Source organism: Uloborus diversus, chromosome 1 (genome assembly GCF_026930045.1).
Source record: "Uloborus diversus isolate 005 chromosome 1, Udiv.v.3.1, whole genome shotgun sequence".
Taxonomy (NCBI): domain Eukaryota; kingdom Metazoa; phylum Arthropoda; class Arachnida; order Araneae; family Uloboridae; genus Uloborus; species Uloborus diversus.
Genome location: NC_072731.1, coordinates 12,439,423 through 12,453,884, shown reverse-complemented (window position 1 = coordinate 12,453,884; position 14,462 = coordinate 12,439,423). Strand labels below are relative to the sequence as shown.

At 32.0% G+C, this 14,462-nt stretch overlaps 1 protein-coding gene across 2 annotated transcripts in view; it reads left to right on the top strand.

Moving 5' to 3' along the window:
• Positions 1-14,462, top strand: part of LOC129227945 (transportin-1-like) — a 90,616-nt gene that overhangs the window by 50,730 nt on the left and 25,424 nt on the right. For both annotated transcript variants that reach the window (XM_054862571.1, XM_054862577.1), the window contains exon 19: positions 818-893. In XM_054862571.1, coding sequence (XP_054718546.1) covers positions 818-893 — 76 coding nt within the window. The remainder of the gene's footprint in view (positions 1-817; positions 894-14,462) is intronic.

Genomic DNA, 14,462 nt, shown 5'->3' with positions numbered 1-14,462 from the left:
ACCCTTATGAAAGTTATTGGAACTTGGTCATTGCTAATTCAAAATTAGCTACCAGTTTGTTTGGCACTCTTGGCTTCCTTAAGAGGTTTTCCACCTCCAGCTCAGTCACTTCCTGTGCCAGGCTGATGAGTGCTAATAAGCACCAAATCACAGTCCTCGGCTGAAATGACTGTTAGCGGTGTATTTCATGTATAGGTTATTATACTATTTATCAATTTATCCTAGATGACTTCTAAGAGGACTTCATAATTTGGAATGGAAGTGGACTGACAAAAACTTATCATCCCTAGTGGACTAGCTGTATTGAAGCAGTTTACATGATCCACTTAAAACTCATTGTCATTTGTGCTGTTAAAAGCATTTAATTTAATCAGCAGACAAGCTACCAACAGATACAAAATGAGAGCTAAGTACCAGCTAACATTAAGTTCTATATTTTCTTGAATCTTTAATTAGACCTCTTAACTTTTGATCAGCATCACAAGTCTTCTAAAGCAACATGAAAATGTAAAAATACGCATCGCCTGATAAGATTTCAAGATGCTAGCCAAACATTAACACAAAATATAATCAAGTTTCTAATAAAGTTTTTCTAAAATAAGTAATAGAATATTTCCCTGAAGAGAAATAAAAATAATGCAGTGTTCATATTTTTGTTGGGTGCATGGTTAAAATATCCATTCATTTATTTTGTATTAATATTATTAATGCTCTTATCCATATTTTTTGCCTTGTACGTTTGTTTATATGAGTTGTTCTTCGCTTCTCTCCCTTTTTTGCACCCCGTCTCGTCTTGTTCTGCATCCTTGGTACATAGCCATAACAATTGGGCGCCTTGGTTATGTATGCCCTGAAGAAGTTGCCCCTATGTTACAGCAGTTTATTCGCCCCTGGTGTGTAAATGTTCTTTTTTATTTATTCTTTCTAATATTTTTTCTTGGATTATGATGTTTATTTTATTTACGTGCTTTGCTGTTTAGAAAACCCTGTATGTCATTTAATTCATTTAAAAACTTTATTGTTATTATTTTTTTGGTTTTTGAGTTTTTATTCTTTAAAAACATTCTTGAAACAAGCAAGATGAGATTTGTTTCTGCACCTGTAATTCATGCTTTGTGTAGGCGATGAAAACTAACATGTACCTTCAACTACGCTTACACTTGAGAATTTTTTTATTAAAGATAAAAAAAAAAGAATCTCCAAAGAAGCAGTGGTTTGGAACCAATTAACATTACATTTGTATTATTTTTACAGTAAGAAACTAGATGTTTCATATGACAATATACAGCCTTGGCAGAGAGAGTTTAACTTGCTTAGTCAGAAGAAGAGAAAAAAGTTCCTTTGTCCTGGTCTCCAGGCAGGAATGAATATAAATCAGCTGCTGATGCAATTGTTCTTTGCAATTTATAATATTTAAAGGTTTTGTTTCTTACTTGAAGGAAAAAGTGGCTCAATTCCTCTAATCACAGTGACTATTTCGAGTTAGCTTTACTCTATTTTGCACTTATGTCAAGCTTTTCGGATGGTCCCTAATTGCTGTGAATGTTTTATAATAAAAATATCTTCTCAGTAAGTCCTACGTCCATTCCTCTTAACTTGGAAGTTTCAAACAGCCATGTAACATGTAATATCCTGATTTTTGCTTGTTTGATTTTTAATAGTGAAACCAACCAATCACTTGACCTTCAAATGTTTGAGAAAATTCTTGCAGCAATTTTCATCTTCTGTTACTTTAGGTCTTTACGACATTGAGTGCGAGGGTTTAATTGATAGGACACCATCTCTTTTGATACAAGAAAGTTCTGTAATGCAATTCTTGCTATATTCAACATTTTCTTAGTCATTATTGAGAGATAAGTTCTTTTCAGGCACTCTATTAGAACTAGTACAAAAGGAGAGAGAATTAGAGGGGAAGGGGGGGGGGCAGAATTAGCAATACAAAAGGTTCCCGGGACTGATACTCTTCACCTGTCCAGTAAGTAGAAATTGTTGACAATGTCATGTCAAGCCCTTTCCTCTTTGTCGGCCAGTTATTTGTCCACTCCACCTAGTGACCGCTTCGGCCGGGCTCTCTTTGGAGTTGCAAAAAAATCCTATCTTCCTCTATTTTGATTAACTGAAGTGCAGCAACATGTGCAATATCGAATAAATTATTTACATTACTCACAAATTCTTGTTGGCGCTGCTTGAATACTTCTTGCAGTTTCTTTTCTTTATTTTTGTAACTTTCTCCAAATTACAGGTTTTTATGTTTATTCACACAATATGGCAACGATTTGGTAGGAATGCGTGCCTTTTTCCAAAAGATGATACATTCCCGAATAGCGTGATTTGCACTTTCACTGATGGTTAAATTTACTTCTCAAATGTTATAAAACAAAAAAGACGGAACTTGTTCGTTGGAGGGAAGTTTTGAGCCTGTAATTTGATGTTTCACGACTTCTATTAAAAATCTCTTTTTTCGAACTACGTAATTTCACTGCCATGTTTCGTTCACTATGGAAGAACTATGAGGGGGACCCAAAAATAACCGGACTTTTGTTCTAAAATATACTTTCATATTACTTTATTCACAAAATTTATTTAGTCTCCTTCAAAATGTTCACCCTTAGATGCAATACACTTGTAAATTCTTTTTTTCCACTGTTAGAAGCTCCGCTGGAACTCTTGAGCCCGTTGAGAAACAGATTTTCATCAAAACACTTCACTTTCAGAATTGTTTTCATCCTCTGAAACAGAAAAAGATCACAGGCGTCTAGGTCTGATGAATACAGGGGATACTGGTCACCCTTGAGAGGTCAAGTAGCGGTTAGTAGTGAAGACTGTGACAGGAGCGTTTTCATGGTAAAGGAACCATTCTTCCGATCGCCCGCAGCGAGCTCCGATTGACTCGTTTTTTCTGAAGTTTTCTCAATCCTAAAACAAAGACTTTTGATTTTTGGCGAATTTTTTCCTTTTTTTCATTTTGAGACATTGAAGGGCGCTCAGAGTGAGCATGATCTTCAACATTCATGCTACCACGTTTAAAGCACCCAAACCACTTGAAAACTTGTGAACGGCTCATAGCATTGTTCTTGAAAGCTTGTTGAAGCATTTGGTAAGCTATTCCGTTGCCAACTTTTCAAGCAGGAAACAGAGGCCCTATTGGCCATATTGGTTCCAGTTTTTTTTTTTTTTTTTTTCAAATTTTCTTTCCTACTTGTTCAACATTTCTATTGCTAATAACATGTATATATATATAATTCAAAGAAACTAATTGTTATCAATTTAATTATAAGAATTTCATGAGGATAATATTATAAGAATAAAAATAATTATAATTCTTTCCATTTTTTATTTTAAATATGAAAATGTTATTTTTGATGGGATAAACTAATTAGTCAATGATAAAGAATTTAGTATCTTTACTACTGCTAAGATTTTAGAACAAAACTTCCTTTTTCTTAATTATTTAAGTTTTTTCAGTATGGTTTCAGCCTATTTTCTTAAAGTATACATTGGTAGAAATTGTGTTCTCTTCTTGTCCTGAAGATATTGAAGATTTTTTTGAATGTTTATATATATATATTCTGATCAGAATCTTGTGTGTGCCCCCCTCCCCTTTTCCAAATAAAATCCTAGATACCTCAAAGAATTTTCACCCTTGAATGAATATTCAAATTAATTTTAATAATTAATTTAATGCTTTTATTTGAAACTACGCATTTAATTTTTCTGTACTATTCAGGGTTTTTTAAACAGCAACAATTCTTTTTAGATTGATTTTTCTGGATGTTCATTTAGTTTTCAGTATTCTAATTGTACTTTATGAATGCCATTACTAATAGTTATATTATAAAACATATTTTTTCATTATGTTTTTCTTCATAATATTAACATACTTACAATTTTTGTTTATTATGATACTGCCTCTCTTTTTTCATTTTCTGATTTTATTTTGTACTTTTTTTGAATGAATGTTTCCCTTGCCCATTGCATTGCTCTTGAAATCGTCATTTACTGTAAAATGAAACAAATATATTTTGCAACTGAAAAAGTAGAATTGTCACAATATCTTGTCAGAAAAAAATGCCTTTGAAACTAACAATTGACAGCAGTTATTTTGAAGTTTATAACAACTGTCATTGTGTGATTCTTAAATATGGTTTAAAATGTGAAGGAATGTAGAAATTTTTTTAAAGCTGTCCATTACTTTGAATTACATGCAAATAAAAGTTACAGGAACATGTAAGTTGCTGTATTTAAGTGTATTTTATTCTTCAAGTTGAACATGATAAGTAAATTACTTTTAATATCTCTACAATGTAATATTAGCTCGTGTAAATAGCTACACATTTATTGTATGTCAGTAGTATTAGGTCTCTCTTTAAAAAGTAGCTGGTCTTGTAGATGAGTACGCATGACTGTATGGGCAATTCTCAAGAAATGCAATTTCTTGCAGACCCCGGAGAGTTCCTACTTTTTAGAGCTTTCTCCTTATTTTCCTACTTTTTCCTTTTTTCCTACTTTTTCTTTCTTTAATATGGCACTTCTAATTGTGCATTGATTCTGATTTTTGCAATGCCGCACCGATAATTTTCTGCATGTTTCAATTTTGAAAAGCAAAAGGAACAAACGGATCCTGATCTTTTCATTGACTGACTACAGTAATTTCTTTAAGGAACGCCTCGACTTCTGCGTGTTTTGAAAAATTAAATTTTTGTGACTTTTTTGCCGTTGCAGTATTTATGATCAACTTTTCTTTTTATCGCCCAATCTTCAGTCCTACTGTTTTAACGAAACATTTAAGAAATAGATACTGGCACATTCTGATGCAACTATATATTATTTAACCATCAATTAGAAGCTTTACTTAAAGTAAACGGCCGACTGTCCAAAAAGTGCAGGATTTCCTGTTCGCCAATTTTTTGTATAGTTGATTACAAGCGAAATGGAGCTCTATTTAAACAGAAAGGCAATGTAAACCTTAAAAGGAACATAAGGAAGCAAAACAAATGAAAAACCTGTACAATGTGCATATTTTATTGATGTTAGTACAAAATAAAAGCGACCGATAACAGAAATTCGCAAAAAAACGGACCACTTCAAAAATAATTTATTCTAAATCCTAAACATGATTATAAAATTTCATTTTCTTTCCTTGCAAAGAAAATGTTGCAAAAAAAAAAAAAAAAAAAAACACAGCAAAACTTTCCAGATTTTTTGCAGAAAAATTGGAAATCAAGTTAAATGCGAGATTCCGTTTTTATTTCTTCACATTTAAGTTGGGGGATAGAGCCACAAGCAAATATGTACTGTATTTTTTTTCTTTTTAATGGGTATTTTCTACTCTGATATATCATCAATATTGAGGTGTTGCTTATTTTTATGTGCTGCATTTATGACAATGCGGTATTTCTGAACATTTAAAATTTTTTAAAGACTCTTGCTCTTTTCGGAGTGCAGCAATTATACTGATGCGGTGCATCCAGGACCGTCGCCATAGGGGGGGTGAGGGGGGTGTCTCACCCTCCCAGTGATTTCATCCAGTCTGCAAAATCAGTTCATAAGTCGGCATTTTCAATGTTTCGGAATTTCAAAGCTTAAATTGACAGAAATTAAAAAAAAAAAAAAGTTATCATATTCATACAAAGTTATACATCTAACCTTTTCATACTTTGCGCAAGAGAAAATAATGAATGGTGTCTCCGTTTACATTCAGTTTTACATTGCTCACACTATGCCGATTGCTTAGTTTGCGAATGCTCATTTTGCTGAGACAATAAGCGTCCACTCAGAAAATTCAGCTAGAGTTGGCATTTTTTCTTTTTCAGTTGATTCTGTATTCTAAATCTTTGAGCAAAGTAGTATGTAGCTTGACCATGTGCACGTTTTCACCTTTTATTGAAAAAGGAAAAACCAAAACACATGTAAATTTTGCGTACTGACGACTATTCATCTGAAAGCCCACTTGAAAGACATAATCAATTCGCCGACTGCTAATTGCACAGTATTCTCAATTTACTGACATTTACTTGAACAAAGTATTATTTTGTGGACACTATATATCCAGGGACACCCCAAACTTAAATTCTTGGGGATAATCCTCAATTTTCCGAATAATAAAATACGGATATGCAACGCACACATGAGAAGGGACATTCAGGAATTTTTAAAAATGCAATAATGTTTTAAAATTTGGCCGAATAAGGACTTTTATGGAGGCCACTGGGACCTCCCAATGGGCGCCGCCTTCCTGTAATCAGTCGGCAATTTCAGCTAGAATCAGCAATTTTTACTTTTAGAGAGAATTCAAAGTTCAATATATCTTTGATAAAAGTTAAATGGAAGTGCATTTTTACATTTTCTCATTTTAACAAACTTACAATGCAAATCAGGAGTTCTAATGAGTGTTTATGGTGTAAATTTTAAAAAGATTATTCAATCTTAAAATATTATTTAGAAATACCTGGGAAGCTGTATCACACATTAAGATTACAAATGAATGTTTTTTTTTTTTTTTTTTTTTGCTGTAAAATTTCAGAAGAAAATGCAATCTTAAAATATTATTTAGGAACATTCGAACATGTACATCATTAAAATTACCATTTACCAAACCAAAGACAGCTGAAATACGTTTCAAATATTTTTTTAACCAATAGAGAAAATAAATAGCCAAAGCGTTATAGAATTACATAACAAGTTTCAATTAAAAAATAAACATGATAGCTTCTTAGGACACACCCGTACAAAAATAAAGAAAATATGTTTCAAATAGAGGAAAAGATTCAAACTCTTGTATAGAAAAGTCACACCAGTAACTCTAATGAGTGTTTAAAAAATGAGTTATAAAAAATTTACGTACAATGAAAGTTATCAAGAGATTCAGGATTCCTGATATTTAAATAAAGTAAAAAAGTTATCTTATTAGGTATCACTAAAAAATACCACCTGTATTCAAAACGTTAAACGTTTAACCCTTCCTCAATTTAAAATATAAAAGCTTTAAATTATCTTAGTCTGTAAGTTCAAAATGTTAACAGATTGTTTTAAGATTGCATAATTTTGTACTTTAAACAATTAAAAACATTAGAGTGAAAATTGAAAATTTCGTCGTGAAAAACTAAAACAGCTAAAATGTTTTTTAAAAAGAAAATCTGGAGGAGGATCTCCTACCTTTATTTCTTTTAATAAATAAAATGATTTAGGGAAGTAGCTTAGGAGAGAGGGACGGAGGAATGGCAGAACCTAACCATTTTCTTTTATCTTATGGTAATGAAATGTAATCTAAATTGCGTTTTTAAAAACTTACTGCAGGAGGGCCCTATGACATCAGCGAAGATCATCTGAAACGTCTTTTTTTTTTATTCAATTTCAGAAAGTTGTCGAGAGAGAGAGCTTCTGAACCTCGTTTACCACAAATGGCCTACAATGGCACTTTTAAGACCTCAATTTTCAAAAAAATTTCGAGCAAAATCACTTTGCCATCACCTTCTCTTAAAATCACCAATAGTCGTTTAACGTTTAAAACTATATGTTTAGAACTACAATTCAAAAAACGCTTGGGGAAACACTCCCATCCTCCTTTCTTAAATCCTGTGGTGTAGCAAAGATTCTGTTTCGGAAGAGGCCCAGGTTCTTAGGTTCTTACCTCAAGGAGATTATCACATTAATTATTTTTCATTGAATTGCTAAATTGGTTTCATTATAGATTATGCTAATTATTTATATCTGCTTATTATTAATTAATAGTTGTTTAAAACTCCAATACACTCCTATTTGTTAAGTCTGGGTATTTTAAAAAAGTGATAAAAAACCTCAAAATTTATTCATGAGTCATATGCTTAACTAGAGGACAGAAATGCTGACATGTTTTCTCCTTCAGTATTTCTGAATGTGGTGTTTGGGAACTGACTCTGCAAAGGCTATGTTTTGCTAAGTTGGATGAGGGGGAGGAGTGGAAGGTCTTACCTAAAATTGTTTAAAACTTAAAACCAGAAAAACGCATTTTTGAAAACATTACGGAAGTGCTTGGTAATCGGGGGGGGGGGGGGGGGGGGGGGGGGGGGGGGCTCGCCCCCGAAAATCTTCCGAAATTAAAAGCCGAAAAACAAGGTTTTAGGCTCTCTTTGATATCCAAGAAGGGTTATGCCCTCAGCTCCTCTCCCTGGGCGCTAGGCCCCTCTCCTGGCTACGCCGCTACCCAAATCTATCAAAGTTGTCTAGAGTTTTTTTTTTTTCAAGACTTACGTTCTTAAAATTTTTCCGTGGGGCAGCCCCTGAACATCATCGCAGAGATCGCGTAAAAATACATTTTTCGAACATCATTTGCAGAAAATTTACGGGGAGAGTCTATGAAACCCACTCTTTTCCCCACAACACTAGAAATATGTCATTCCCCTCTCCTTTCCTTAATATCACCAACGGTGGTCTATGATTGCTTTTCTGGAACTTGAATTTCACAAAATTGCCTAGGGAATGCCCCTGAGCCCCAGCGGAACGAAACATGACTTACTATCACCTGTTTAAGTCTTCAGTTTCGAAAAATTTCCTGAGCCTGCTCTCCCTCTAACATCGTCAAAGACTGTCTAAAGTTTCATTTTTATAATCTTCAGGGGCAGAAACCTCTCCGAACACCACTTTTTCTAGCCTAACATTACTAGGATGATATAACTTATTTTGCAAACTATTTCTCTCATACAAAGCAATTCTTCTGATTTGTATACTTAAAATCCCTATTTGTGCGCCATGGAAATGTTCAATCAGAATCAAAGTACTCAAAGATACCAAAACGAATGATTACCATGAGGGTGCTCCCTCCCCTTCAAAAAATGATGTACAACATAATTAATTCACCATTATATTATAAAACTTTTCGAGTAGAAAATGTTCTTATGTGTTAAATTTTATATGGATAAAATACGTTTTCTTTTTCTTTTTTTCGAATTTCCTCAAAACGTCTCCTCCAAAATTCCTTGTAATTCCTCATTGCCGTTTTCTCTAGCTAATCTGCCACTGTTCACTGGACATCTGTAAATGCCTACCCTTAGTGCTGGATTTAAAGGGAGGAGGAGACGGGGGTTGCCAAGGGCGGCTACTTCTAGAAGGCGGCAAATTCACACTGTTTTTGTTTTTTTCGTTGAAACTCAATTTTAAAACTTAAAAGATGGATAGGGGCGGCAGTTTCGATATTTGCCCCGCCTCGGAAAAAAATGTAGATCCGTCACTGCCTAAACTCTCCCCTAAAGTATCCTTAAATAGCCTAAAACTGTTTTCAAACCTTTAATTTCGAAAAACTTTCGGGGAAGGGCCCCCGAGCCCCCTATCCCTTTCCTTCGCGTCAATAAAGATGGCATAAAATCTTTGTTTTCAGAAATTTCTATGGAAAAACTCCCGAAAACCACCTTTTCTAGAAAAAAAAAAAAAAACCCCATATTGACTCCAGCGAAAACGATGAGAATGACTCCACGATCCTCTTGCTCCTTATATAAACCAAGCCTAAAATCATGATTTTAGTATGCCAATTTCGGAAATTTTCCAGAGGACAGCAGTCTATCTTGACTTGAATCGAAATTAATGCACCCCTTAGTATCAGTGAAGCAGTATCACTGAAGCACCGAAGCTTGTCGTCTACAATTGCATATTTCATATTTCAGACTGCTATATAAAATCAATTCTGGTCAGAGGCCCTGAATTATTATATATATATATATATATATATATATATATATATATATATATATATATATATATATATATATATATATATATATATATATATATATATATATATATACATATATATATATATATATATATATATATATATATATATATATATACATATATATATATATATATACATATATACATATATATATATACATACATATATATATATATATATACATACATATATATATATATATATATATATATATATATATATATATATATATATATATATATATATATATATATATATAATGTGTGTACGTATGTATCTATCGGGTCGGCAAAATCTGTTTCAACGCCCCCCCAAATGAATGTACTTAGCGACGGCCCTGGGTGCATCTACTGTAAGTTATTGTACTCATGGTGCCTGATCAATGGGGGCGAGGGAGGGGGGAGAAATAGATATATGCAGGCATTTGATGCCAGGTGCTCCCCCTTCACTCAATTTCGTGAACAATTTCTGAATGAATATTTTTATTGTATGGTGAGGATTGCGAGAAACTACATGCCTTCCCTTTTATGCACAGAGAAACATTAGTAACTGATCTTTGTCTTTGATAAAAATATTTTGTTTACCATGCATGGATTTTTCCTTTTTTTTTTCTGTGTGCAAAAATTTTGGAACAAGGTGGTAAAAAATCATCAAACCAATTAAACAGTATTCGTTTTTATTGCTTAGTTAAAATTAAAACAGGCTCGTCCTTTTGATTTTTCCCCCTAGGTTGACTAGCGAAGGATGTATTCTAAATGCAAATTTTATCTGAAAACAACAAAAACCGCTCAAACTTGTATAGTTAAGCATTTATTTTCCATAGCCAGGGAGGGGAGAAATTTACTTCACTTACCCCTATAAATGACGTACCTGAAACAAAAATTTATGTTGAATGCTATAAATACATAACACAATACAAACCCTTTAGTTTACTTATTTCATTATTTATTTAGTTTAATTATTTTATTATAAATTTTATGTCCCATATTTAAGAAAAAATTTATTTTAGTTCTGCATTTTCAGTCTTTTTCTTTTTTTTCTTTCAAATTCAAACATCTGCCCCTGTTTATGCAAGAATACATGTCAGCTGCTATTTATTTTTAACTAAAACTAATTTAATATTTGCTTTGCTTTCTGTATCATAGTTTATGACAACAGGAGCTGAAAGTGTTAGTATTTTCAACTGATAAATGGATGCTCTCGAAGGAATGTTTTCGTTTTTGTCAAAACATATTTTTATCAAAAATTGTTTCATTGCACCATTTTTTTTTTTTTTTTGGCGATCGCTATGTTGTATTTTATTCTTTCACACTTAAAAATTTTAACTGTATTGTTGAAAGGTGTTTCTTTGTCATATTTTGTAATTAATATCTTTGTTTCCAAAAGTTTATTTTTCATACTGATGATTTCTTTCGTTTTGTTTTTGCAACTCGGTCTTTCATTAAATCCCTTTAATACTTCAAGAGTACTGTTAATTTATTTTTGGGACAGTTTTAAATCCAAAATACTGTTAGTTTATTTTACATTAGAAATAAAATTTACGTGAAATTTGTTTCCTCTTGATGTGTGTGTAGTCCTATCTCTTCCTATTTTTTCCTACTTTTTAAATTTTTAATTCCTTATTTCCTACTTTTTTTCTCTCAAAAAACCACTTTGGGGTCTTCTTGTCCCAGGCTCCTAGCAACTTAAGGAAAGTGTTTCGCATTTCCATTATTTTTTTCCTTCACTTTCTAAGGAACAAAATGAGATGTATTCAACAGTGTTAAATAAATCTAAATTATGTGGAGGCTTAGGTGCAAAAATGTCGAGATCATCCATCATTCTCCCCAATCCGAATTTTTGTCTTTAATAATCTACCTAGGCAGCAAAAAATAAGTAAAATGTATCTCTAAAATAGATATTTTTACAATGTTTCAAGTATCCTAATTTGAACTAAAGTTTCTTTTTGCTTGATTGCATACATTAATATGTTTCTTGCGTAGTTAAAGCAAAAAATAGTTAAAGTTCTCAGCATTTTGGGTTGTTACCATCGAATAGATTTTGCTGGCTTTCATGACCATTACCAGGGGTCTGGCCAGAGGATATTTGGGTCCGTTAACGGACCCTTCAAAAATCCGATCAACCAAAACAGACCTTTCACAAAATCCCGATCAAACAAAACGGACCTTTCACAAAATCCCGATCAAACAAAACGGACCCTTCACAAAATTCTGATAAACAAGATCGGATCTTTCACAAATTGTTAATTGAAAGAGCAAATCTGAAAGCAAAACAATGCATATTTCTGTGTATAAACTGATAATTTTTGGAACCTTTTTTGAAGTCGAATTAGAGGGATCAGCTTATACAAAATCGGCTAATTTTGAAAGAAAAAAATCGGCACTCTTGCGATGCTCCTGCAAGTGATAAATAATTGCTACTGCCAAATAAATATAATGGTTGTTTGTTTGTTTTATCACAGCTAATTAGCAGCGGTGTTGTTGTAAACTTTTCTGAAAAGGCATTGGTGAGCACTTTTCTTCTTTTCTCTGCTCATGATTTAATAAACAATAATAATATATATCTGCAAAATAAACTTAGAACTGCAAAAGGATAGTAAGGGTGGGGAAAAAATATGATCGCTTCAGATAGGGTTACCAACTTCAAAATTATCACCACTTAGCATCTGGCATTGAACCTTTATAATGACTTGATTAGAAAATATTCTCATTTTAGTAGCTTGTCAATATTTGCGTTTCTACAGTGTGGTGCGATGTTTAATTGTTATTTTGGGAGAAAATTATATGGGTTTTGATTTTTCGATGCTAACAAGGATGATTAACTTTAAATAAACTCTTTTAATTACCTTTTTTTTTCTTTAGATGTCTACATTTTGAAAAATGCAATCCTTTAAATCTGATATGAGAGTCATATTTTGTTCTTTTTTCGAGCTAACTTCGATTTATTAGGATGCAAATAAATGAAAAGTCTCTTTATTTCTGTTAAAACTCTCATTTCAAGTTTTTAAAGCAAAATTCTATTTTCTGTTATGAGTCAAAAATTAAAATGCTGAATAGATGGTTTATTTTATTTCATTTATTTATTTATTTTTTTGCTTCAACTGTGTCCACAGATGTTAATGAAATGTTTATCATAGGACTCTAAAATGCAATTTTAAAATAATTTTATCAAAAATATTTCTTTTACAAGTCGTTTTTATACTTTTGATGCCTTCACTTTGAGAATTGCGATCTCTTTGCATCCGCTATCGGAATCCGATTTTTCGAATTTTTGATGTTTATTACGCTTTGTTAAGAGGTAAACAATTAAAATAACTTTTTATTTTCGTTAAAATCACGAAATTTATACGTTTTAAACGAAATTCTGTGCTTTTTAAGAGTGTCTTGGGTCACAAAGTTAAATGCTGAACCCTATTCTAAATTTTATTTATTTATTTTTTTGTTACAATTATTTTAAATACTGGACAGAAATATTTGTAGTATAATTTAACAAAATGTAGAATGGTAGATAAATATTGATACTTGAGAGAGCGATGCCCCCCCCCCCCCCCCCCCCCCGCCAAATATCAGAAAAACACTCCAGAATGATATTCTCGACATAGAAGAGGAAAACACTCAACTTTAAGTTTAATTGATGCAGTTTGTGCCATCTCTAAATTATAAAATTTCGTTTTAACAAAAAAATTTTTTTTCTGCGAAATTAATTATTTTTCACAAAAAACGGACCCTGTGAAAAATCCTGGACAGACCCATGATTACATGCTCCTCTCAACTAAAATAACTTTCTTTTTTAGTAGCAGCCATCATCATTTCGTTAATAAAATATGAGTTTGTCTAGAAATTTCTCAACTTCCTGATTAGGTGTATTTATTATCAAAGTATTAAGAAAAAAAAATAAAAACATCATTACCCTGGTTGCCAACTACTAAGTTATATGGAGAACTCCCAAATTTCGATGCCTTCTCCCGAACTTCCCGATGTGTCCCAAATTTTTATCAAAACAACAATATTCCCCAAGAAAAGAAATTTTTCAGTGGTTAAAGTTACAAGGAAAATCCCTACAGTAAATCAATCGTTAAAAACCAAATTTTTTTTTAATTCACACATATGAAAATTGAAAAAGCCTGATCATGTTTTAAACATGTTTATTTCATTTTCCTTTTTAAAACTTTTATTTTTCACAAATGCTGTGAAATGTCAGTGTTTTCTGTAACTTCCTAAATTTTTACTTTCTGCATGGGATGGTTATTATTACTTAAAAGAGAAGAAAAATGGGTGTATCTTTTTAAACTGTTTTTAATTTTCAATCCTTAAAACTGTAGATTTATTGCTGTAGGTACATTGTAAATAATATATCCTTTTTTTTTTTTTTTTTTAATTTTTCATTCAAAAGATTATTAGTAATGTAACAATTTTAATTCATATTAAATAATCACTGGTCAGAAAAAGGTCTTATGACTGCTCTCCCGACTCATGCATATTTTTTTATTTGTAAAGCATATTACTGTAAAAGTAGCTAACAGAAGAAAAATTAGTAAAACAGCTAATGCTAAATTAACAGCCGTTAAAATTGAAAAAAAAAAAGTCAAATGAAACAATAGATACAAACAATGAAAGAAACCTCAATTTTATGCCTAAATATTGTCATAACAATGTAAGAAAATAAAAAGGGATTTGAGAATGCCTTCACTATTTTGAAGACTTTAGTTTGATGATTAAAATATCAGTTATGTCAGGGTGATGACAGATCAGGGAGA